Source organism: Prunus avium, chromosome 7 (genome assembly GCF_965620075.1).
Source record: "Prunus avium chromosome 7, drPruAviu1.hap1.1, whole genome shotgun sequence".
NCBI classification, from domain to species: domain Eukaryota; kingdom Viridiplantae; phylum Streptophyta; class Magnoliopsida; order Rosales; family Rosaceae; genus Prunus; species Prunus avium.
The window spans coordinates 36,444,748-36,470,861 of record NC_142290.1 but is presented as its reverse complement, the minus strand read 5'-3'; the positions used below and the strand labels follow the sequence as shown (position 1 = coordinate 36,470,861).

General features: G+C 36.5%; 2 protein-coding genes across 6 annotated transcripts; both read left to right on the top strand.

Annotated features, from left to right (window-relative positions):
• Positions 1–1,842: 1,842 nt before the first annotated feature.
• On the top strand, positions 1,843–8,715 carry LOC110751091 (golgin Putative 1). 5 transcript variants are annotated; one of them, XR_002525823.2, is made up of 21 exons: positions 1,843–2,098; positions 2,695–2,772; positions 3,136–3,185; positions 3,286–4,056; positions 4,170–4,232; positions 4,466–4,543; positions 4,645–4,848; positions 5,145–5,201; positions 5,308–5,382; positions 5,471–5,542; positions 5,965–6,027; positions 6,113–6,211; positions 6,704–6,781; positions 6,908–6,976; positions 7,103–7,150; positions 7,239–7,334; positions 7,468–7,561; positions 7,713–7,758; positions 7,838–7,930; positions 8,029–8,073; positions 8,215–8,715. XR_002525823.2 is itself a non-coding variant. In XM_021951517.2 (21 exons), exons 1-21 carry the CDS (start codon positions 2,071–2,073, stop codon positions 8,284–8,286), a joined length of 2,262 nt encoding a protein of 753 aa, XP_021807209.2. In that variant the 5' UTR covers positions 1,844–2,070; the 3' UTR covers positions 8,287–8,715. The 5 variants fall into 5 exon arrangements, 3 of the variants coding, with proteins under 3 accessions (XP_021807209.2, XP_021807210.2, XP_021807208.2); XR_002525822.2 differs by having other exon boundaries at positions 7,832–7,930; XM_021951517.2 differs by having other exon boundaries at positions 1,844–2,098; positions 6,710–6,781; positions 7,468–7,544; positions 7,832–7,930.
• A 7,347-nt stretch (positions 8,716–16,062) lies between these two features.
• LOC110751032 (RNA-dependent RNA polymerase family protein) lies at positions 16,063–25,403 on the top strand. Its single transcript, XM_088244128.1, has 19 exons — positions 16,063–16,853; positions 16,954–17,130; positions 17,209–17,326; positions 17,464–17,593; positions 18,283–18,357; positions 19,007–19,199; positions 19,852–20,050; positions 20,153–20,240; positions 20,351–20,491; positions 21,186–21,257; positions 21,363–21,469; positions 21,688–21,836; positions 22,163–22,388; positions 23,067–23,292; positions 23,824–23,972; positions 24,187–24,349; positions 24,595–24,733; positions 24,835–25,001; positions 25,091–25,403. Exons 1-19 carry the CDS (start codon positions 16,409–16,411, stop codon positions 25,325–25,327), a joined length of 3,201 nt encoding a protein of 1,066 aa, XP_088100254.1. The 5' UTR covers positions 16,063–16,408; the 3' UTR covers positions 25,328–25,403.
• Positions 25,404–26,114: the final 711 nt, after the last annotated feature.

Below are 26,114 nucleotides of genomic sequence, written 5' to 3'. Positions count from 1 at the left end.
ACAAGATGGGGGGGCAGGTTACAATTAAGACAAAGGGGCAATCACTTCACTAGACAAGCTAATCACAGTTGATTGTATATATTGAACTGTTTTGTTTTATTTATCAAATTGATTACGTTAAACTTCAACAATAATCATTCCTTCATATTATTATTGTCCTTCTTTGCCTTTTTAATTTCAACTATATTTATTAATACGTAATATGGTGGGAGCTGATAAAGGGTCCATCCCACTTTTTCTTTTGTGCATATTTGACTTTTCGAAAAGTAAAAAAAATAATATTTAGAGGTGCCCAACATCGCATTACCAAAGACTTTTACTTGATATCAGAATACTACATTGCCCCAAAACATCCTAAAATATAAAATAAACCCTAATATATAAGTTGGTTAGAGCGGGATGTGCTCCCACTCTGCACCTGAGTTTGAATCCCCCTCCATGTATATATATTCTATGAATAATTCTGCGCAATATATCATGGCTTTGTACATGATGTCCGATCTATCTTTATTAAAATTTGAATTGTTGATATGTCATCGATAATATATTAATATTATTGCTGCAAACAAAACATACCTACATAATATCCATACATTTTCACCAACTTCAATATTGATGCACATACATACATGCATATATATAATATGAAAATGCATCTTCAAGTTTCTCCAAACTAAAACCAGCTACTTACTTAACAATTGTCGGCGTTATAGATATTGAGGAGTAAAAGAAGAAAAAAAAATGGTAAAAAAGAAACGAAGAGAATGACTCTAATTATAAAGAGTAGGTGAGAGATTGTGATGTATGGTTGCATGATTGAAGAAAAGTCTCTCTCATGCACTAAAGAGCCTCCTCTCTCAGTCTCTCTCTCTCTCTCTCTCTCTCTCTCGCTCATCCTTCCATGCTTATCTTGCAAATGAATGCAACTGTATATGTATAGATCATCATTAAATTAATATTCATGGCTATTAACCTTTCTTCTTTTTTTAAATTATTTTATTATATTAATTTTGGAGTTTAATTTCTGAAAATTTGAAGAGCCAATGCCAGTCTTTGTAGGCATGCACCATGCATGATTACTTGACATGGACTGTTTGACTTGGACACACAAATTAATTGTTAACCACTTTCTCTTTCAATTTCCAAAATTTGATTCAACCATTAATTAATTGTACGTGATAAAATCTTGAGATTCTTATAAAGTTAATTCCCCAAAATAATTATACAAAGTTTGAGTGCCACATTTTGTGGTTTCTGAATATCCCTATCAAAATCCAGCCTCCACGCAACTTGATTTTCAGTTAATAGAAAATTAGAAATATGGTCAATTAAACCCGAAATTTTATTAATCTCTTTATTTGATAACAATACTTTGAGTATGTCGCACATAATCCCGTAGAATTCTATAGTGGGGGTGTTACTAAGGCCCCTAAATTAGGCTATATCTCTTAATCGTTGGATGAAATTGGTTAGTTTGATCCACTGTTTATGAAATATGACTTCATCGATAAGGCCCTCACTGTAGAATGGCTCATATAATCCCATCATAACTTTACAATTTAGAGAAAGACCCTTCAAGCCCAATCTTTAAATGGAAAAATGATAACACACTAAGAACCGATTGAAAAATGATGAGTGCCTAGCTAAAGAAGTAATGGAGAGGCCGATTAAATTTGGGCCTGAGTTTCGAGGTCTACAAGATTTGAAGGCCCGTAGTGCTTTCGTTGGATGGGCTCATAACTTGGGCCAAGCCCATTTATCAACCCACCAAGTACCTACACATTAGCCACGTGGAAAAGAAGCGCCCAAATACGGATACGGTGGTCGCGATCTCACCTGAACAACTTCGTCTCTCTGTCTCTTTTCTTTCTTCAGTTTTACTCGTTAGCGCAAAACCTTCTCAACTAACTGCGTCACGAGTCACGAGTCACGACTGCCTTCTTCACCCCTTGCGAGTTGAGGGGACGCATTTCACGAAGTTTGATAATCTCTTCTCATTTCTTACATGGAAGCTCCATTAGTCGGTCTCTAAGCCACGGTTGTTGCTAGATCCGAATTCGGTTTGTTCCAATGTCTTCCTGGCTCAAAGCTGCTGAAGGTTTGGATCTTCTGTTCTTTCTCTTAATTTGCTGGTTTTTTTAATATTTAATTTGGTTTTCATTTAGATTTGGAATGTGTTTAGGGTTTGATCTTATGCTGATTGAAATTATTCGAGGTGTTTAGTGGATGATATAATGCGGGACGACGTTTGGGGTTGATAAGCATAAAGTAGCAATAATGGGGTTAGGTTTATTTTTGCATGTCTGATAATTGCGATGCCGTTGGCATTGGGTATTTGTTTCTTGAATAGCATTTTGGAGTTAATTGTTGAATATCGAATTCAGTTTGGACACATTTGCATGTCTGATAAACCCAAAAACTGGGAGTTGCCACATTTCATGAATTGTGTGAAATGACATGAAAGTGAGCTAGAGAAATTTGGTCAGCTTAGTCTAGGTCCCTGGTTCAGTTCAAGACTAGTTTCTTGAGTTTTCATCAAAAAAGAAAAGAGTGCCTGCACCATCCATATGTACAATACGATCATTTATTCTCTATATCATCCTTGTACAAGGCCCACGTCAAAATCCTTATAATAATGTGTCTTTTCTTCTGCCCTTGATGTTTAAAAGTTTGTCAACTTTTCTCTGGCCTCAGATCTGTTTGAAGTTGTCGATCGGAGGGCAAAGCTGGTTGTCAGTGAGTTAGACGATCAGTTGGCTACCCAGTCACCAGGTATTATCTTTGAATTGTCTTGGAATCTTTTATATACATTTTGTTTCTTTTTGGTTTGGAGTTCCATTGCACATATGGGTTACGTATTAGCTTTCCATTCCATAAACTGCCCCATCTCTAGCCTAAGTCCTTTTGAGTTGGGATAACACCAAGTGACTTTACCCACTTATCTAGTTGGTCCCTTCTCTTTTTCTTTTCTTCTTCCTTCCTAAAATGTACTGTTAAGACGCACTTTAGAGCCTTGATAATGAATCCTAGAATATTCATCTTTCATCCTTCAATTTATCAACTTACTGTCCGTCAGATAACTTGAAGACCACCATGTCTGTTTCTAATTTTTATTTTTGTCTTCCTCTTGTGAAGCTTCCAATGGGCAAGGATCTCAAGCCAAGAGGAAAAAGTCAAAGACCAAGGTATTGCCAGATTAACTGTGAAAATACGGAGTACTGTTTCACAAATGCACATACATAGATATTTATCAACTTCTTTGTCTCACACATTGGTTGTTTGCAGGCTCAAAAGAGACAGTCCATGAATGAATCTCCTAATACAAGTGATTCTGCACGCGAACAGATAAGTATATTGACATTGACATCACAAGTAGATGCGACACCTGAAATAGACAGTGATGCTCATTTAAATGACAATGATGGGACACCATCAGTAAATCCTTCAAGTCAACCTATCAATGAGAAGCAACAGAATCTTGAGAAAGATTCCACAGTAAGCATTCCTTTAACAGAGACAACAGCAATTGAAGTTGGTCAAATTAATGCTCATGAAGTAGAAGCGTCAACCACTAGTACTGATAAGGAAGCTGTTACTTCAACTTCAAATGGTGAGCTTGTCAATGAGATTCCCTCAGATGGTCATGAAGAACATCCTTTTCCATTATCTGCCAAAGAAGTTGAGGTTGTGGATGAAAACCATCAAGTTGAATCAGTTGATGCTGGCCAAGATAACAAATCTAGAGACGCAGATGTACATCCAGAAACTGACCAAAATAGAACAGAGTCTACAACTACCACTGCCATCAGTAACAGAGAAACTCAATCTAAAGTTGCTGATGGTAATGAGGAACCAGTAATTGAGCAAAGTAAGCAAGTTGAGCATAAAGCTGGTAGCACTCCTGTGAAAGTACAGGAACAGGATCAAAGTAAGCAAGTTGAGCATAAAGCTGGTAGTACTCCCGCGAAAGTACAGGAACAGGATCAAAGTAAGCAAGTTGAGCATAAAGCTGGTAGCACTCCTGTGAAAGTACAGGAACAGGATCAAATCGAGGAGGTAAGTTATTTACTATGAGGTGAATATCTCGCGTACTTCATTTATTTTGGCTGTGAATCTTGTTACCTTTCCATTTAGGCTATTATTGAGTAGTTTTTTTAGTTGGTGTGCAGGCCCAAGGATTGCTTAAAACTGCTGTTTCCACTGGTCAGTCTAAAGAGGCAAGGTTAGCAAGGGTAAGCCCTATTAATTTCTGTTTTTCTTCATTGTTTGTTTGATATTACAGTCATAAGTCGTTGAAGTAGGAATGCCACTTTTCTTTCAGTTAGTCTCTCAGAAAAGGTCACCTTAAATCAGATGAACCTGTTTCACACATACTCTAACAAGCTTTTTCCTCCTTTAGAAGTTTTGTACTGGTTAGAAGTTTTCGGTTTGAATGCTTTGTTAATCCTTTGGTTATCATTGATAGGTTTGTGCTGGACTTTCGTCCCGACTTCAAGAATACAAATCTGAAAATGCACAGCTAGAGGAACTTCTTGTGTCAGAGGTGAGACAAATTCCTGCTATATTTCAAGGATTAAGTGAAACCGTAGAGGCATATGATATATTTATTGCTTTGGTCTTACCTGTTGACTGCTATTTTGATAGAGAGAGCTGAATAAGTCATATGAAGCTCGCATAAAACAGCTCCAGAAAGATTTGTCAGCATCTAAAAGTGATGTGACAAGAATAGAGTCAAATATGGTTGAGGCCTTGGCTGCAAAAAATTCAGAAATTGAGGCACTTGTCAGTTCCATGGATGCACTGAAAAAACAGGCTGCTTTGTCTGAAGGGAATCTGGCTTCGCTGCAGGTTTCATTACACCCACCACATTTAATTATGGATGTATAATATTCCTTTCCTCATACCCTCTCTCTCTCTCTCTGCCACTGTCAGTGGTACACAGTGAGAAGAGGCTTTAGTAATACTAAGGGCTCATTTGCTTACCATGTTCAACTTTTTCAGTATTCTATTCTTCTACTTATTTGGCCTACCCTTTCTAGAAACTGGTGCAACTTTGGATTCTCTTGACTTATATTCTCGACTGATTGAGGCTTTGATAATAGTTAGAGTTTATTTTGAATTGATTAATTAATTTTATATATCAGGCGAATATGGAGTCTATCATGAGAAATAGGGAACTATCCGAGACAAGGATGATGCAGGTGAGATTGTATGATCCTTCCTTGTTTGTATTCGGACCCTTAGCATATACTTGCATATACTGCTTTTATTATTAGATTCTGAAATTAGTGAGAAAATATTCTTCAGGCTTTACGAGAGGAGTTGTCTACTGTAGAACGGAGAGCAGAAGAAGAGCGTGCCGCACATAATGCTACCAAAATGGTTTGTATCTACAACAAACTAATAATAATAATTTTCTGTCTCCCTGGTTGTTTTCTTGCACTGTGATGATCACTTTCTTGTAAAACAGGCTGCAATGGAAAGGGAAGTAGAATTGGAACACAGAGCCCTTGAGGCATCCACAGCCCTTGCTAGGATCCAGGTAAAGTAAGCCCTTTTCAAGTTTGTGACTCTTTGTATTAATGAGAATACTTTTACCCCATTGTTTTTTAATGAGATTATTATTTTTTATTCTCCATGTCTCTGTAGACATGTATGTTTACTACCCTTCTTAGTTTGCTTTTACATGAATCCTATAGCAATGCAATTGCATGTAAGGTTTTTATATCTAATGAATGTGTTACCTTTTGATTCTTTACAAATTTTTGTTCTTCATTGAGATTTTTATCAATGGCATTATACTTTGTGTAAGTATCTATGAATTTAAGAGTTCGGCCTACAATTCATTGTTCTGTCTAGGAAGATGTTGCATTTTCTTGTGTTTCTGTTTTTTTTTCCAAGAGCAATATAAATCTGTGAGTTTGATCATAATTTACTGATTGTTGTTAATGCTTCCCTATTCAGAGAATAGCAGATGAGAGGACAGCAAAGGCATCGGAGCTTGAGCAGAAGATGGCATTGCTTGAGGTAGAACAAACATTCTAAATTATTTTGTATTGATGTTTCTGTTCATTGGTGGAGCTTCTTGGATAATAGTACTTTATGCCATCAGGTTGAATGTGCCAATTTAAACCAAGAGCTGCAAGATATGGAAGCTCGTGCTCGGCGTGGGCAAAAGAAGTCACCAGAAGAGGCAAATCAAGTGATTCAGGTATTCCTTCTGTTGATTTTACATCTGAACCCGTTCTCATATTTTCGATTCAATAGTTCAGTTGGAGAATTTATTTTTCTTGATCCATGAAAATTACTACATTTTATTTATACTTTGAACTTCAAGTGAGATTTTTCCCACTTGGTAATAAGTACTGTCTCATTGTCACATATGTCATGTGTTAGAAGTACGAATCCAAATTTTCCTTTGGCCTGTGTATGAACTCTCTTTCTCATGCCAGGATTTTTATAGGCGTGATATTATTTTTTGTATCTTTAGTCTGATATTTAGCACATTGCCAAGCTTCTAACTCCAGTAATTTAAATTGTTTTGTTTGCCCACAATCTAAATAGCATAGAAGGACAACTTGTAATTGTTTATGTGCATTATTCATTCTGATATATTATGGAGTGCTTTAGTATGGGCACAATCAGTTGAGGATGATTAAATACCACTGTATTATTGTACTCACTTACAGTAATGGATACTAAGATGCAGGCATGGCAGGAAGAAGTGGAACGTGCACGCCAAGGTCAGAGGGACGCAGAGGGGAAACTTTCTTCTTTGGAGGTAAGTGTCCTTTGTTTTTTGCCTAACAGTTTTGTTATGATCAATTTTTTGATCTTTGTGTTTTGAATTTATTGGCCTCATTCTACAACTTGTTTTTAAAACACTTATTGATATGCTTGATTTCAGGCCGAAATGCAAAAAATGAGAGTTGAAATGGCTGCCATGAAGAGGGATGCAGAGCATTACTCGCGTCAGGTGATATCTGCTCTCTCTCTCTCTCTCTCTCTCTCTCTCTCTCTCAAAAATATATAATGAGTTCTACTAGGTATGAATTATCCTTAAGCACTATGTTATTTACTGGTTATATTTGCCGTTTTGTAGGAACACATGGAGCTAGAGAAGCGCTACCGTGAACTAACTGATCTATTGGTAATCTCACTAAAAAAAATACTTATTTACATGGTCAGTTACATATCGGTACTATATGAAGAGATGTCTTATTCCATCTATTATTCAGTACTACAAGCAAACACAATTAGAAACCATGGCTAGTGAAAAAGCTGCAGCTGAGTTTCACTTGGAGAAGGAATTGAAGCGTCTCCAGGAAGCACAGGTCTGTCCCTAGGTGTTTTATGCTGCTTGGTTGATAGGCTTTATATAGATTCTAGAGTCCAGTTACTTTTGTTTTTATTTTTAAAAATCGCATTTTTTCCCTTCTGCATCTAAATTCACTTTATATTAAACAGGTAGAGGCAGAAAGGAGTAGAGTTCCCCGTCGAGCATCGGCATCCTGGGAAGAAGATGCTGAAATGAAGGCACTTGAGTATGTTGACTCTCTAAGTAATGCGTTTTCTTTCTTTGTACTTTGCCATCATCTATCCCCTGCATCTTTGCTTCAATGCACTTGCATACATGTTAGTTTATAAATGTATGTTATGGCTTCATAGTTATTTTAGTTTTTTGAAGCTTAATAAAAGAATAAAATCTGCAGGCCTCTTCCCTTGCATCACCGTCATATGGTTGGGGCAAGCATACAGGTACATCTTTTCTTATCTATCATTATTCTTGATATCCTTTTCATACTCTTAAGTTTCACCTTGTCTCACGCAGTTGCAGAAGGCAGCAAAACTATTAGATTCAGGAGCTGTCAGGGCCACAAGATTTCTCTGGCGTTATCCAACAGCTCGACTTATCTTGCTATTCTACCTGGTAAAACAGTTAAACATGTATTTAAAGAGTCTTAACTATGCAGACATACTATATGGAGTGAATCAAATCACAAAATAACCAGAATAATTCATGTGCAGGTATTTGTACATCTCTTCTTGATGTATTTGCTGCATCGCCTTCAGGTATGCATACTACTTCATTGCAATTTGTATAAGAAGCTATGATACCAATTACATATCATATTAGTAACGAACGTGTTTATAGCCTCGTACTTTGATGAAGTATACATAGCTAGCTCTTCTAAATCTGTACTTTATATGCAGGCACAAGCGGACAATTTTTCCGCAAGAGAAGTTGCAGAGTCTATGGGACTTGCTAACACTAACTTACCATGATTGGGTAGAAGCAACTCGTGCCACACCCCCAAAAAAACATCTCAAGTTCAACAAGCATAGAATGCGCCAAGAGTGATGCGTCTAATATCTAATTATAAGAAGTAAACGGAAGCAAGTGAACCTTGATTGTCGGGTGAAGATATATATAGGATGGTTTTATCTCCATTCTTTGTCGAGGATGCGCATGCAAAATGTTGATGTCCAAATAATGTTTGTGAGGAAGGGACTGCTTGCTTGCTTGCTTTGTACATCCAAACCAAACTTGCTTTCTGCTTTGCAGATGTGAAATTTTCTTACAAATACATACATTATATATATAGCAACTGCTGATTCTTTCATTATATTCTTAGTTTGTATTTGTTCAGGAATTACTTGGTGACTTGAACTTGTGAATGTGAAATACACGTGTATGTATATTCATCATTATTATATTATCAGAGGATCAAAAGCAGAGGTCGATCGTAATTGGCAAAAAGTCATTTTTGGTCCTGTGTTTTCAATTTGGTCACTATTGCCTTTGTGGTTATCAATTCCAAGCAATTCAAGACATTGCCTAATTTCTGTCAAATTCTTCTAACTACCATTACTTATTGAGGGGAATTATTAAAAAATTCATTTCTTTTGAAAATAAACAATATTAATATAATTTTAAAAAAGCACAATTTCAAAATTAAAATAAAACCTCTCCCCTTTTCCTCCCAACCCCAACCAGCCACCACCTCCATGTATCCCCTAAAAAGGTTTACACATTCCTGGTCAGAAAAGCCATGATTCTGTTTGATCGACCTACCTCTTTAAAGAGAGATAACACAGGAGAATCTTGAGCTGCACAGCTGCATGGAAGTAGCGGGTTTCTTTTCTATTTTTTTTGGTTCTGGATGGCGGGTTTCTTTCTTTCCCGTACATAAGATGTAAGTTTTGCTCTGAAACAATCAATGGATTAGTATAAAAGCTAAAGCTAAAACCTCATAGGAAAGTAGAAGTTGAAAGGAAGATAGACTTGGCGACGAAGTAAAAGTTGAAAGGAAGATATACTTACTTGGTGATGAAGTATTTGCAAACTTCTCAAGTCATATTCCCTCCTTATATTCCCTCTTGATTTGACCTAATTTATTAAATTAAAATTTGGTAACCCAGATGGTGGTGCTGGGATGTGGCGCGAGGATGTGTGGGGAAAATACTGTAAATGTGGAAAACAGGCAATAATAAGGACGTCTTGGACAGATTTCAATCTTGGAAGGAGGTTCTTGAGAATGTGAAGGTAAAGAGTCCTACATTAGAAAGTTAAGAAACCTAGCAAGGGCTTATAAGGAGTTGGGTTACCTCCCCCATTGCCAATTGATTTTGGGGTGGAACCTCAACTTCCTTTATGGTATCAGAGCCAGATTAGCCCACGTGTGAAACCCCAACGGCCACATGTGTTCCACGTCACCCAATATGTGTTGTCTACATGTTAGGCTTGAAAATTCACCACACATACGGGGGCGTGTGAGAATGTGAAGGTAAAGAATCCCACATTGGAAAATTGAGAAACCTAGCAAGGGCTTAGGCCATCTCCAGCCATGGGCTATATCCCAAATTTGGCCCTAAAATAATACAAAAATCATCTCCAGTCGTGGGCTAAACAAAAGTTTGGCCAAATTTGGAGGGCCACATTTGGCCCTATAGCCCTCCAACCAAGCCACATATAGCCCAGTTTTGGGCTAGGCCAAATTTCTAATGGGACTCACACAAGTGCTTTTCAAGAACCCAATTAAATAATGCTGGACCATTTTGAATGTCTAATTCGTATTGTATGAGAAACAATGTATAAAAAATTGTTGGTAAATGATTGTTGGGTCAGACCTACCCAGTGGCGGATCCAGGAATTTTCCTTGCAGGGATCAACATCTAAGAGGTAAAAAAATTCTATACAAAATAGAACTAAAATAAAATAAAATGAAAATATTATAATGATTAATTAATAGAAAAAACCACATTACAATTATCCACATTAAAAAAAATAAGAACAACAACAACAACAATAATCAACCACACCATTCACTTCTAAAGTAAAGAAATCAAAGCTACATTTTTCCACAGGAGGAGACTTTAGTTTGGCCCTCTCGATATCCTCTCTTGGGTTTTCACGGATCGCTTCTTGGGGCTCATCACTTGAGCCTCCAAAGATCACACACTTTTCTCTTGAACTCCTCTCGTGATCTCGCTTGCGTTTCTCTGGGTTCTCCAAGGGCTCTAGCTGCTTTTGCATTTTTTAGAATAAAAATCTACTATCTTTGATAGCTTTTCATTCTCTTCCTACAATATTTGAAGCTGGCGTCGGTTCTCCTATGTTGTATTTGCCCTATACCTTTTCAATTTTTTGATGTCACGCTGATAATTATCAACCAAATTCCACTCTGTCACCAACTGAGCTCTCAGTACTTGCACATCATGAGATTTCGCAATGAGGCGATGCCCCACACTTGCGATAGATGCCGCTGATAATCATCAACCAAATAATCCAAAAAAGCTTGTCGCTAATTTTCCAACCAAAAAACAAGAACCCAAAAAACATACAAACTAGCGCTACACGAATTGGGCTATAATTATTTTGACAGAAGGTAACTGGCCCTACACGAATGGGGCTATAATTATTTGGACCTACCTATTTAATTATGCTATTTTTTTAAAATTTATTTGACCTTCTCTTTCCTTCTTTTGTTGATACTCATGTATGTCTGTTTCCTTTTTCTTTTTTTTTTATACCAGTTTACCCTCATGACCTCCAGCCAGAAGCAGCAGCTGCTGCTTACCACCACCATCACCAAATGAGACACTCTTCTTCTTCTTTCTTCTCATCCCTCCTCCCATCTCTCAGCCTCAAAAGCCCAGCACTTATAGCCCCCCCCCCCTCCCCCCCCAGCTGCACACAGGTTGCCCCTTTGGGGCATTTCGTCGAACACTTTGCGAGGGTCAAGTTTGGCTGCTCTAATAGAGGATTTCAGAGGTTGCAGGGGTCAATTGACCACCCTTGCTCCTCTGTGGATCCGCCCCTGGACCTACCCCACTTGCTTTTTTTTATATAAAAAAATAAATAATAAATGTGGTCAGACCCTCACCATTTTGAATCACTTCGTACTGTGTGAGAAACAAATTATAAAAAAATGTTGGTAAATGACTGTCAGACCTACCCCACTCCTTTTTTCTTTTTCTTTTTTATAAAAATAATAAATGTGGTCAGACCCTCAAATCTTTCAAGTGTTGTTTGAAAAAAAATTATAAATTTTTTTTATTGATGACCGTTGGAGCTGAAACATTGAACCCATCCTTTTTTTTTTTTTTTTTTTCAAATGTCTTCATGTTTTTAGATGTTTGGTGTTGTTTAAAAAAATTATAAAATTTTTTGGGTCATGACCGTTGGAGGTCAGATCCTTGAAACCATTCCAATTTTTTATTATTATTTTATTTTATATAATTGCCTTTGTTGGCTTTATTTTTATTAATTTTTAAATTTTAAAAACCTAAAATGTGTCTATAAATACCTCTCCCACTCATTTCATTCCACATTTCTTACAAATTCTATCACATTCTCTACTTATTCACAACTTTCCACTCTTTCTTGTTGTCAAATATTTTCTACACTAATTTCCTACAAATTTATTTTCTTCCATCATTTGGCGTCTATGCTCCTCCCATTCAGAATCCAAGTTGGAACTTGAACCCCAGTTGGAATCCATTGCAGAATTGGTTGAAAAAGTGTAGAAGAATATAGGAATTACAAAGGAATGAGATGATGTTGTGAGATATTGAATCGAAAACACTCCATTTATTGACATTTGAAGATGAAGATAAGAGGTGCCACGTTGACAAAAATCTAATATGAAATCTGGATAGTTGTTCCCGGATCGACACGTGTCACTCGAAAATCATAGTCCAAAAAATTATAGAATATTGTCTCTAAATAGTAGTTTAATTAAATTAAACAATATATAGTGTGGAATGTATGAGTATTGTACCATAGTTTTTCTCAAAATAATAAAATATGAAGGATCCTAAAATATAGCCCTGCATGGCTGGAGATGGAAATATTTAGCCCTGCACTATTCTTTAAAAAAATTAATATTTTGGAGGGCTAAATTTTTAGCCCTGGACTACATTTAGCCCTATGGCTGGAGATAGCCTTATAAGGCCATCTCCAGCCATGGGCTATTTCCCAAATATAGCCCTAAAATAATGCAAAACCCATCTCCAGCCATGGGCTAAATAAAATTTTGGCCAAATTTGGAGGGCCACATTTGGCCCTTTAGCCCTCCAACTAGGCCACATATAGCCCACCTTTAGTTTAGGCCAAATTTTTGTGGGCCCATGCATTTGCTTTTTAAAAGCCAATAGTAAAGTAAGTTGATGTGATAGCTGGATATATATAATAAAATATGAAGGATCCTAAAATATAGCCCTATATGGCTGGAGATGGAAAAATTTAGCCCTGCACTATTCTTTAAAAAATTAATATTTTGGAGGGCTAAATTTTTAGGCCTGGACTACATTTAGCCCTATGACTGGAGATGGCCTAAGAAGATGTATAGTTTGTACATCCAAATCAAACTTGCTTTGTACATCCAAACCAAACTTGCTTTCTACTTTGCAGATGTGAAGCCCTTGAAACGAAGTGGGACCCGCAAGGAAAAAGGCTGCAGCCCACCTTTTTAGCTTTCTCACTTGCCTTGCAATTGTACTAAGCCTGCTTGCCAATTTTTTTGTTTTGACAACAGCATGCTGAGTCAGCATGCTAAGCCAAATTTTCAAAAGCCGTGTAAACGGCCATATTCTTGTACCAGTTTTTCAAAGCCAACGACTATAAACAGCCATATTTCCATGCATTGATTGACCATGCATGCACTTCCTGGACATTATGTCCAACGGCTATAATAAACGGCCATATTGTATTTATTATTTTTATTTTTATAAATACATTTGCAACTCAACTCTTCCTATAAAATATCCATCATATCTCTCATAATTTTTACACACCACAACATCTTTATCACTCTTGATCAATTTGTCAATTTTTTTCCATTGTTTTATTTAAATTCCGTTGTACTTTGTTTTATTATTTAAATTCCATTGTACTTTTTTTATAAATTTTTTAAAATGTTCTAGTTTGTTTAACTTAATAAAATGATTGAATTCAAGAACATTGCAATTTAATTATTGAATTCTAAACACACAACACTAAATTAAAAAAGACAACAATTATAGTTATGTTCCATATTGCCCCCACCAAATTAATGTTGTGCATCTTGTTTTAATTTAACCATGTTGTATCGTATCTATGAAATAAAATGTTGATTTCCAAATCTTGTCCAAATTTTGATTTTTTTTGGTTGAAATGTTCACAAAAAAAAAAAAAAAAAAAAAAACTAACATAACATGAACAAACATTAAAGTAAAATAATTAACCAAAAAAAAAAAATACTATGTAAATCAAATTACATCATAAAAAAAATATAGAGCCAGCCATGAATATAGAGCCTCCCATTGTGGGAGAGATTCCTTTAGAGCCCCAAGGATTCCATCAGAGCTCTAAATGAAGCTCTATAAACCCTTTTTAGAGCCCCAACCATTGGGGATGCCCTTAGGCCATCCTTAGGCCATCCTCAATGGATCCTTAAATGGGGCTCAACCTCCTCAGGGCTCTATAATATAGAGCTCACGTGCAAAAAGACATCCCCAATGGAAGAGATTTGGCGCCCTATATCGTAAAGCCTCATCGGAGCTGTCTCTAAATCTATGAACTCTAATAGAGCCCCTAGAGCCCAAGCGGATCCCACATTTTGAAAAGCTGCAACATACACCAAATTTTTTTACACTTTCCTAGTCAGAAAAGCCATGATTCCACAGGAGAATCTTGAGCTGCACAGCTGCATGGAAGTGGCGGGTTTCTTTTCTTCTTTTTTTTTTGGTTACGGATGGCGGGTTTCTTTCTTTCCCATACATATGATGTAACTTTTGGTCTGAAACAATCAATGGATTAGTATAAAAGCTAAAGCTAAAAGCTCATAGGAAATTAAAGTTGAAAGGAAGATATACTTGGTGATGAAGTATTTGCAAACTTCTCAAGTCATGAACGGTACTAAGATTGGTGCAGAAACCAAATTTTGATTTTGGTGGCCATAGTTTGATCAAAGTTCCACTTTATTCTCTACAACTTTAATAGTCGCCATTTGAACCTGATAATTTATAAATTGTTGTAATCTAAAGATAATAACCTAATTTTTATCTGTATAAAAAAAAAAACTAATTTTTGTTATTGTTTTAATAAAATTAGCTCGCGAGTGGCACGTATTAGGTGTTTTACGCCTCTAAAAAAGTTCAAATAATTGAAGAAACTACAAAGACCAAAAATTGAGCTTCTTCTAACATACAAAAACCAAAATTTTAATCTAGCACAGAAGGAAAAAGAAAATTTTGCCAAAATTATAAGGCAAAACTAGAGTGAAGTCCACTGTGAGTGAGAGTCGTGAGAGGCATTTCCCCCGTTATAAAAAAGGAAGAGCAACTGCTGATTCTTTCATTATATTCTCAGTTTGTATTTGTTCAGGAATTACTTGGTGACTTGTGAATGTGTATATTCATCATTTTTATATTATCAGAGGTTCAAAAGCAGAGATCGATTGTAATTTGTATCTATCTACCAAAATATGTTCTCTCAATTCCCAAAAGTAAACACATGTGACAATTTTATATTTTTTCCAAGATCATCACTTGGGCCTTGGGGGAAGGAAGACATGCGGTGAATAAGAAACAATGCGTTAAAAATCATCACTATTTTGTAACTGTAAATCTTTCCTTAGTCAGAAAAGCCATGACTCCATTTCCCATCTTTAAAGAGAGAGAATCTTTCTCTTTGAAGGGTGATTGGACAAGTGAAAGTAACACAGGAAAGGAGAATCTTGAGTTCGTGACTCAATAGTGTCTAATATTTCAACAATCAATGGATTAGTGGACACAAAAGTTAACGCTAAAAGCTAATAGGAAACAGAAAGTTGAACGGAAGATAGACATAGACTTGGTGATGGTGGGTGACGAAGTGTTTGCAAACTTCTCAAGGAAGTCAGGAATGGCTTGCTTCGCACAACTGAATAGCAACTGTGCCTTGTTGGCGGCAAAAAATTAAAAAAGGCGCTAAATTTTGATTTTGGTTTCTATAGTTTGGCCAAAGTTCCACTTTATTCTTGACTACAGCTTTAATTGTCACCGTCCGTTTGAACCCGATAATTTATAAATTGTTGTAAGTTGAAGATTATAACTTAATTTTTCGTCATATTGTTTTAAAAGAATTAGCACACCAGTTACATGAATTAGGTGTTTTACGCCTCTAAAAAGTTCCACTTGTCTTCAAATAATTGAAACCACGAAGTCCAAAAATGGAGCTTCGTCTAACAAGTAAAAAACAAAATACTTTTATAGCCAAAAAAGAAACTTTGCCAAAATTGTAAGGAAAAACAAGAGACTGTGTGAAGTCCACTGACTGTGAGTCAGAGTCGGTGAGATGAGAGGCATTTCCTTGAGTGAGTGACAGTAATAATGAAGAACTTGAAAAGTATTATATTCAATATTTGTTATTGAATTAATTCCTTTACAAAGATACATTCCCGTGGGATATATATACAAAGCAAAAGTATAAAGTTGCACTGATGCACTAGGAATAGAATACTTAAAACTGTCAGTGGATGTTTCCACGCCTGATATTTGCTACTTTACTTGACTATTATATGTTAACTAGTGGTATTCACTGAGGGCAAGGAATCATTGTGTCTTCTGTCTTCTATCATCCTTACGTCTTCTGTTTTCTGTCTTCCATCATCCTTACGTCTTCTATCAAATAAGAGACTTATTATTAACTAGACTTGAGTGGCATGTCAATCCAAGCACAGCGTGTAAGTAGCTCCACTCCATCAAAAATGTGGTCCGATTTTTATCCCGAAATAGGAACCTTCTGTCAGGGAAAATCTCGTATCCCCATAAAAGCTTGAAACTTGAGACTTGCCATTTAGTAGAAAGTTTTCAGACCAAAAAAAAAAAAACCCATTTAGTCGAAAGTTTATGATTGTGGGCTGGCTCATGGTACTGTAAAAAAATGCATCATCAAAGCAATTTGAACGTGAAACGTAGTTACCCACAGATGGAGGATGCCGCCAATCATTTCTCTTCATCTATCAACCACTTTCACAGCAGCATGATCGAGCCCCAGACGGCCATGGCCGACGTTTGTCTACAGCCACAACCACAACAGCAACCGCACATTGCTCTGCCTCCGTTGGTGGAGGATTTGCTGAACCAAATTTGTAACGACAGAAAGCAACCCCAGCCAGAGCAAAACGTCAGACTGATGCTGAGTTTTCTGAGCGAGGAGAAGGCCCTCCAACTCCTCCGTGAAATCGCCAAAGCGAAAACTATCAAAACCCTCAGTGGCTTAATCATTTGGAGGATCCGTAATAAGCCACAATATAAATGTCCCTCTCCTTCTCCCTCTCCTTCAAAGTCCGCCCCTGCTTCTCCCATTACGCCTCCTGTTCATAAAGGTCAGATTTTTTTACTTCACTTTCTTTCATTTTCATGGGCTCTTCTGTTTTCATTTTGATTCATGTTTTAAACCCATGTCTGTCTCTATGTGAGTTACAGAGCAACCTGGAGACCATGGAGGGCTGAGGCCACCTTATTCCTATTCCTCTGCCTCACCTTCAAAAGTTCTCCATGTTTATCCGTATCAAGGCCCATCATCTGCTCCTCCTTCAACTATTACTCGTGTTCGACGACTTTTTGAGGACCCTCTGCCTCTACCTCAACCTTTTCCTCAAGGTTTTTTTATATTTTATACTTTCCCAATGAAATGCTTTTCATTCGTTGTGATTAACTATCTAGTGTGTGTTGGTACAGGTAAGACTTTCACTACTTCCTCAGTAGACCAACCTGGAGACAATGGGCAGGCACAATTAGAAGCTCTGGGCGAACTTGAGTTCAGGAGACAATTCCTAATATTGAATTACGCTGGAGGGTATGAGAAAGTTTGTTCCTTTTTTGCTTTCCTCTCTCCTTCTGTGGCTTATTTGCTTCTACTTCTGCAGTTCCTCTTAGATTACATTGTTTGTTTACCTGCTTTTGGATGTCTATTTATTTATTTATTTTTTTCAGAAATAAGTTAGAAAAAGTTCTAGAGCCGGAGACTATTAGGAGTTGGAAAGATTTGCCGATGCAACTGTTTGAGACCAGAGTTTGGGAAGCTTTGGGTCGGAACTATATCAGCATGGAAGACCGACACCGGGTGATGATCATTCTCAATTCTTGTTTATCTATAAATTAGTGGTTTACCATAATCTTTGCTAATTGGTTTTGACTCTTGTCCTGCTCTACTCGTTATTTAAGTTCCTGAAAAGAAAATTGGAATTGTATCCGTGTTCGCTAACACTAACAATTCAAGAATTTCAAAATATTTGGGCAGTTTGCTACCGAATATCCTTACACTGATGATTTGAGCTTAGCAATCCTCCATGAATGAATCATGGCAATCCCCCTCAAGTACACATAAATGGATGAATAAGTAAATTAGTATATGATGCCATTTCCTGTCAGATTAAAGAGTAGGAATGAGTTTGCATGGCCAGTTATCTTCATCTAAAATTCCCTTCTTACTGAGAAGAAATTTAATAATTTTCCAACTATTCTGGTAAAAACCATTTTGCTCGTTTTTATTTTTATTTTTAAGTTTTGTGAAGTAGTACTGGACTTCACGTAGTTAACTTAAAGGTTCCAAAATTAATTATTAACTTGTTACACAGTTTGGAAGGTCTTGAGATTTCAAGGAAGGGTAATCTGCCCCAACACTGATAGCTTACCTTTAAAAAAAAAAAAATTAAAATAACTCATTGATGGTGTCACTGGCATTATCCAACCTTGTATCCTTTACTAACTACATATGCTCAATGACCCTTTCATGTTGGCGATGTGCTGCAGACTTTTGATTGGGATTCCGGAAAAACATACGTCTATCATTGTGAAGTCTCTGTGGATGGGAGCTACAAATTCAAGGTTTGTACATCTACCAGTATACGTGTAATCACACACAATCATGTGCTAGCCTATGCATAATTGCCTGCTCACAAGGAGAAATAGTTAATTTACTGACAGAATCTGTAGTGTAGGTAATCATGAAATTAGGTATCACTGTATCAGTAAAACCTGATATCGCCTTATCAGTCATGCCTGTGGGTCTCTATGGAAGGAATCAGGTCTTCTGATCAGGTCTTGCGGAAGGTTTCAAGTTTGAATCTTACCCCATTGAAAAGTAATTAGAAACTTTGTACCTTTTAGGTTTGATTTCATGAGTGCCATGTAATAGTAATTCATTTTTGCAAAACATGTGTTGTAGTGGCAAACTGGAACTTTCTTCTTATAACAGGTTGAAGTTCCAGTACTTCTATTCCATTTTATTTTTCAAGGCTAAAACCCTCACAGACAAACTGTAATCAGCTGTCTGCAGTTCCTTTCTGGAAAATGGATTTTTCCTTTTATTGCTTGTTTGAATTTTACAGCTCAGCAACATGCGGAACCTAATATGTATACTATCAATATAAGCAATTTCCACTGGTTTTTTGGTAATATCATAATGTTTCTGTTGCCAATGTTGACCGGTCATTTTGCAGACGTTGTATAAGTGATATATTGTTATTTCCTTCAGGGACCCTGTCTAAACAACACAAAAAGAACTCTCCTGCAGAAAGTTTTGGGAGATGACAATGTTTTAATGGTGAAATTTTCGGATGTGGGGACTCAGAAAGTTCCAACTGGCTTTAAAGATAATAATTATGCTAACTATAGCAAGGTCGCAAGAGAAGGGATTCTTGTAGGTTTGCGTCGATATCGGTTCTTCGGTATGTCTTTCATGCCTTAATATGGTGAATTTTGAATGTCCACTTTTAAAAATGTTTTACTTCACTAACCACTTTTGGCCTTGTTTCTCTCTTCTACATGTCTTGATTGGCTCATAAGTATAATTATCTCCTATGAAATAGAATATTTATACAATGCATGCTTGAGTGAAAAAAGAACAATTTGTTAAATCATTATAGGTTATCTTTTCCGTGTTACAATGGTCACACAGAGACACATGCATGCATGAAACCATCCGAACTACTGGAACAAGGCTAAGGTGTTTGGGGGTCTTTTTCACTTCATTTTTTCTTCTGTGCATCAACACATATGCAGATACATTTCTTTATACTCTGTCACTGACGATGTTAGAAAAATCTGTCTTCTGAGGCTCACTTGCTCTTAAATGCTCTGGCATTCTTAAAGCTGGATAGTTAATATGATTTTTTTGTCAGCTTCACATGCTAGAAATAGGATTTAGAATTACTACATGGTTTAGACTTGGGATTCGATATTCAGAAACTGATTTTATGTTATTTAAACCGTTCTCCCAGGTGAAGTTTTAACCTGTATTTGGATACTTGAACATGTGTTCTTTTTATTGAGTTGTTGAGAACTCTAGCTGAGTTGATCATTAACATGGTTTTGAATCAGTGTTCAAAGATGGTGGCAATAAAGAAAAGAAGAAAAACCCAACTTCATCACCTGTGAAGTGTTACTTTATTCGTGTGGGATCTAGTGCCGCGATTGACATGAGTGGAGATTATAAGTTCTCTAACAAAAAAATTCACGAAATAAGATGCATTTTTATGCACGCACATACTGTGTCTAGTGTGTCCAACTACATGGCTAGGTATGTAATTCTTTTTTACTCAAAAATTTCTTTTCTGGTGCTGTATAGAAGTAATTTTCCATAAAGATTAATTCTAAACTACCATCTTACTCGGGAATTCAGGTTTTCACTCATTTTGTCGAAGACAGAGAGCTTAGTAGTAGATTGGTCACTTGTACAGGTTCAGGACATTGATGATGAGTATTGTCTAGTATGATCCTCAATCTTTTTAATGGAATCTTGCGTGTCCTTTTCTTTGTTTCATTTTCTCCGTTTAAAAATGCAGTTTACTCGTCTTCTTTTGTTTTCTGTAAACTGCAGGATGAATCTGGCAATCGTATCTATAGAGATGGAAAGCCTCTTATACATACAGATGGAACTGGATTCATATCTGAGGATCTGGCTTTACTCTGTCCGAAGGATTTACTTAAGGGAGATTATATTAGTAAGGAATACATCGAGGTTTGTGATTCTAATGTTTTAGGTCATCTTAAAATTATAGCGATAATATTGGCATTTGACTTACCAAGATAGAGATTTTGAAATACATGTTTGCAAAATATATAGTATCAAGTTACCAGTTAATCTTTGAAGTTAGAAGGTTTTTATTCTACTATATTGCCACATTTCAGTATAGAGTACAGACGCAGGCACCTTAAAAGTATGAACATGGGTACAAAGAAAGAAGAATCATAGATTTCCTTTTCAAAAAGGAAAAAAGAAAAAAAGAAAGAAATAATACTTCTATGGATATTTCTTCTGTGACCCAATAACTTAAAGTGCTGATAAAACTTACATATGTATAACATAATTTCAGCTTTTCATAAGGTAGTCTGTTACGCAGCTAAAAAACTTTGTATGTATAATGTGCAAGAGTCTTGCTCTGCCTGTATCACTCTTCGCCTTCTGCAATTGTAATTTCTCTATGTTGTTTCCTAGGACTTACTGCATTTTATTTTTCCTTCCCTCTATCTCAAGGGTCGAGTCTATCTGAATGTGTGGCTTACAACTCCATGTTGTCTTCTTAGTTTCTGCATTTCCTAATCCAAAATGCAAATATCGTCTACTCTTCTCTGTGCATGGCTTATCTTGCTTGCAATATATTCTGATTTCCCTTTGCTTTTGTTTTCCTCCTGTCTCCCCTCCTCTCCTGTAGCCTCTGCTTTTGCAGTTTCGACTTTTTCACAGAGGCCGTGCTGTGAAGGGAACCTTTCTGGTCAATAAAATGGTATGGTTTCTGTCATTTTCTTGTACAACTAGTTCTGACTAATAGTATTTTCTTGATTTTGTAATATTGTACACCATTTTCAATATTAAATGTCAAACATTGTAGCTGCCACCAAAAACAATCCAGATTCGACCATCAATGCTTAAGGTTGAGACAGATCCAAAGATTTCAGATGATCAAACAGTGAATTCATTGGAGATAGTTAAAGTAAGGTATATCCATTATTCAGAACTTATCTTTGCATAATTTGTATTGCTTATGTCCCCTGCAGTTGATTTGGAATGAGTTGTCCTGCGTCAACTATGGTTACTATTCACATATATTAGCAAATCACTAGATACCTTTTAAATACAGTATGCCAGGTGCTGGGCTGTTTCTATTATTTTATTATTGAAGGTGTAATTTTTAACTGAAAGTTTTCATCTTCCAGCAAATCACATAGGACTACATATTTTTCGAGGCATTTAATTGCACTTCTATGTTATGGAGGGGTGCCGAAAGAGTACTTCATGGAGTTACTTAAGAAAGATCTGGAAGATATTCATGGTGTTTTCTGCAGTAGGCGTGCAGCATTCAAAGGTGTGAAGCTGACAGTGTTAGAACTAATCGTAGCTTTTTCTTTCCTTTTGAATAATTTGTGGTTAAATTGGCAGCTTGTTAATTGAAGGCTGGAAATCTGAATACTTTATTCTTCCCCCTACTTACAAAGAAGGAAGCAAATAGAGTCAACTCCTATGACTCAGCCTGTAATTATGATAAATACTAATTAGCCTATAATCTGTACAGATAATGCACATGCCAATTTCTTGCAATTTCCTGTTTCATTTATGTTCCAGTTCCACTTATTTCTCTCACTATTTCTAGTTTATTGATGGCTTTCCTTCCATCATTTTCTGTATTTTCAGTTGCCTATAACCATGGTGAAATGGATGATGATTTTAGTTCGGTAAAAATGATCCTTTCTGGTATTCCTCTCGAAGAATCATATTTGCAATATCGTCTGTCAATTCTAAAGAAAGCGGAAAAGAACAGTCTTAGACGAGGAAAAATTTGTAGTGCTCAGAGTTATATGTTGATGGGGACAACCGATCCGACAGGGATTCTGGAAAAAGATGAAGTTGCTGTTATCCTGTATGTATGATTTCTGGATTTTTTTTGCTCTCCTGTTATATAAAATCCATTCAAGAATTTGATGATATGATTACTATCTGTTATCCTGTAGCTAGATTAAAAATATGTCTTTTTATTGCATAGCACAATAACGTCCTCATTTCTCTGATACATGCCCCATTAGCTATAAATACAGTTGCTTGAATTAAAAGTTGTGTATATATGGTTGTCTCTCTGCGAGACATGGTACTGAGATTAAAGGTGTAAAGTTATAACTTGTATTGGAAGTATCTGTAATCGCAATATTTGCAGTTTGGTTAAAAAGTTTATCCAACATACAACTAACACAGAAATTCTTTGATCTATGCCATATGATCGTATTATAGTGGTACTAATGTATATTAAGTTCTAAGGAATTATGAACTATCTACGTTAAAAAAAATTATACACTAATGGTTCCGTGTAGAACTGTTTATAGTATATGGTAGAATATGGTATTGTATGATTTGTATTTGCTTAGTGTGTCTTTATACTAAAGGTGTTACTATACATCTTTGCTTTCTTTATTATCCTTTGTTAGTTCTTCATCTACGCATAGGTTTTTTTTGTTTGTTTGGATAAAGTTCATCTATGTGTAGTGTCAATAAATATAGTTTACTTATAGCCTGAGGCCTCTTTTCGGCGCAATGATATATGCAGTGAGAGCGGACAAATGTCAGGAGAGGTATTAGTGTATCGGCATCCAGGTTTGCACTTTGGCGACATTCATGTTTTGAAGGCGAGGTACGTGAAGGAGTTAGAATATGTTGTCGGAAATGCCAAATATGCTATATTCTTCTCTCGCAAAGGTCCACGTTCTGTAGCTGATGAAATGGGTGGTGGCGATTTTGACGGTGATCTCTATTGGGTCTCAAGAAACCTTCAGGTTGGCATTTACCTTTATTGTGGTTACTGTATCATTATTCTGAAAATTTAACGTGCACATCCCCTCTAGAAATACTTAACCAATTTATACATGGAATTGGAAATGCTTTTGTTTATCACACCTCTTAACTATCAGTTTTTTTTCCTTAATATATATCCATATTATATACCATCCTTTTCATGAAAAGAAAAAAAATTGGGATTTGAAAAGTTTCTGGCATGGCATTAATTCAAGTGGCTTGTTTGCACTTAAATTGTTTCCATTCTGGTGTGAGATCATGTTGGAACGATGTCAATGACATAATTTATCAGTTAGGTCTCTGTCTCTCCAAAAGCTGAGTTCGTGTTTTGTAGTCTCTTCACCTATTGAACTGGTTCATGAAGAAAACCTTGGACCCGTAATACTTTCAGCATGCGAGGTTTTAGAATACCAAAATAGGCCAAAGTTCTTATGAGATCATATTTCATAATTAATTGGTGTTATATCTAGTTTCCTTTTTGTATTTAGCACTTATTATTGGAATTACTTCAGCTTTTGGAACATTTCAAACCGAGTGAACCTTGGATCGAAGCTTCATCATCAACTCCAAAAGTTGCGAGTACCAGACCCAGTGAGCTTTTGCCTGATCATATAGAGGATGCGCTCATTAAGCTATTCTTGAAAACTAGGTTTGAACCCAGGTATATGCATGTTACTTTCAAATTCTGGCGTTAATTAGGTTCCTCATGTGTTGTAGTTACTGTTTGCTCAATCTTTTATACATCAAGTTGAATGGTTTCCATTCTTCTTGAAATGTATTCGTGTGCTATTTTATTACATTTGTTCGACAGATTTAACACTTCATCCACTGTGAGTCTTACGTTTGTGGTGCACAAACAATTTCATCTGTTACAGTTTTGCAATGGCTGAGGCATCTGATAGCTGGTTGGCTATGATGGATCGGTTTTTAATCCTAGGAGATAGTAGTAATAGTGAGAAAGCTCGTGTGAAGGCAAACATGCTGCGGTTGGTTGATTTATACTACGAAGCTCTAGATGCACCTAAAAAAGGTGGAAAGGTTAGTTCTGTTTTTGGTTCCTTCAGCTATGAAATTGGATGTATCAATAGGATACTACGATGCTCTAGATGCACCCTCTGATTCTTTTCCATGGAGTGAAGAATATTATCATCCTCTTGCTGTTTTTCGATGATGGACTGGAATGATAAATTTGTACCTAGTTTTTTACAGTCTGCATGATCCTTGATTTTCGAAGTACATCCTTTCAAAATTCAAGTGATTTGGATTTAACTTCTGCGTTACAGGTCGAAGTTCCAGAAGAATTGAAGGTGAAACAGTTCCCTCATTACATGGAAAAGCTGAACTCATACAAATCAACTTCCATTCTGGGATCAATTTATGACACAGTGAATGACTATCAAGCAGAAGAGGCTTCTATCGAAGGTGTGATCAAAGTGTTTTAATATTAGCTGGTTATATTAAAGCTCCTATCCATAAAAACAAGAGTTTTTGACTTGCTTTTGTTCCTCAATACCTCTATTCAGAAGTCAAGAAGCTTCCCATTTTCGATGTTGAAGTCCCTGAGAAGTGTTTGAAGAAATGGAGGGAACACCACCAGCATTACGGGAGAGAAATGAGCTCTGCCTTGCAAGACGATGATCGAGACAGCAAGAATAGCGCTGCCGATAAGGTCTACAGAAAGTATAAAGAGGTGAGACTTCAGGCTGAAGTTTCTGGGTTATGAACAAAAACATTTTCATGTGCCTGTTTGTTCTGCTCACTGCTTTTCCCCATTTGTAGATTCTGTATGGTGGTGCTGAGGACCTTGAGAAGAGTACACGGCCGTTGGACGAAATATTCGACGACGCACTCGCAATATATCATGTGATGTATGACCATGCTATAAGTCAAGGATCTGTTAGTAAATGCTGCTTTGCATGGAAAGTTGCAGGTTCAGCTCTCTGCAAGTATTACATGAATAAACAAGGGGACCGAACTATTCAAGTCTCATTCTCTGTTTTGAAGGACATAGTGTAATTATTGTCAAGAAATGTTGTATGTATTATATTCTAACATTAACGTGTGTTTGTATGCATATATAAATATATAAAAATCATTTTCCAAACATATAAGTGTCACATTTTTAATTGCATTACTCAGTAAAAGGACCAATTGGCAATTTTCCAATACAAATAAATACTAGACACACAGACACATCTCTCTGAGCTCTCAAGCTTCACGTGTATAATACAAGCTAACGCTTGTTCACGTTACTTGGAGGTTAATGTTTGACTGACAGGGACCTCAGGATGTGTTTGTTCACAGGACGTGTAGGCACAACAATCACTACCATTCACCACATGTCAATGCTTCAATCCATACGTGTCTTAACCTGCACAAACCTTAGCCTCCTCGTCTGATTTCAGGGAGCACAGGAAAAAACTGGTCATATATGAAAAATGACTTTAACTTCCAGACTAATGTGATCTAAAATTTCAATCTTTTTTAAGTACAAGCTGTTGTCTAAATTATTGGCCTAACATGCCAAATCGAAATTGCAATGTTAAATAAACAAAACTTTGTCCGTTACAAATATTTATTTTAGAATCAAGGCATAATTACAGATAGCACTGGCATTGAGAGGCAGCTGTGCATGTGAGGGCCCCACCCTTGGACACATCTGTTCAATAATCTTCATTATCCAAATCAAAAGGAAAATGCTACCACATTCGTACCACCTCTCTAATAGAGATGGGCCCCATTGTATTGGTAAGCTCCACCTCTATTAGAGAGATGGTATGAACGTGGTATGAAAAATGTGGTA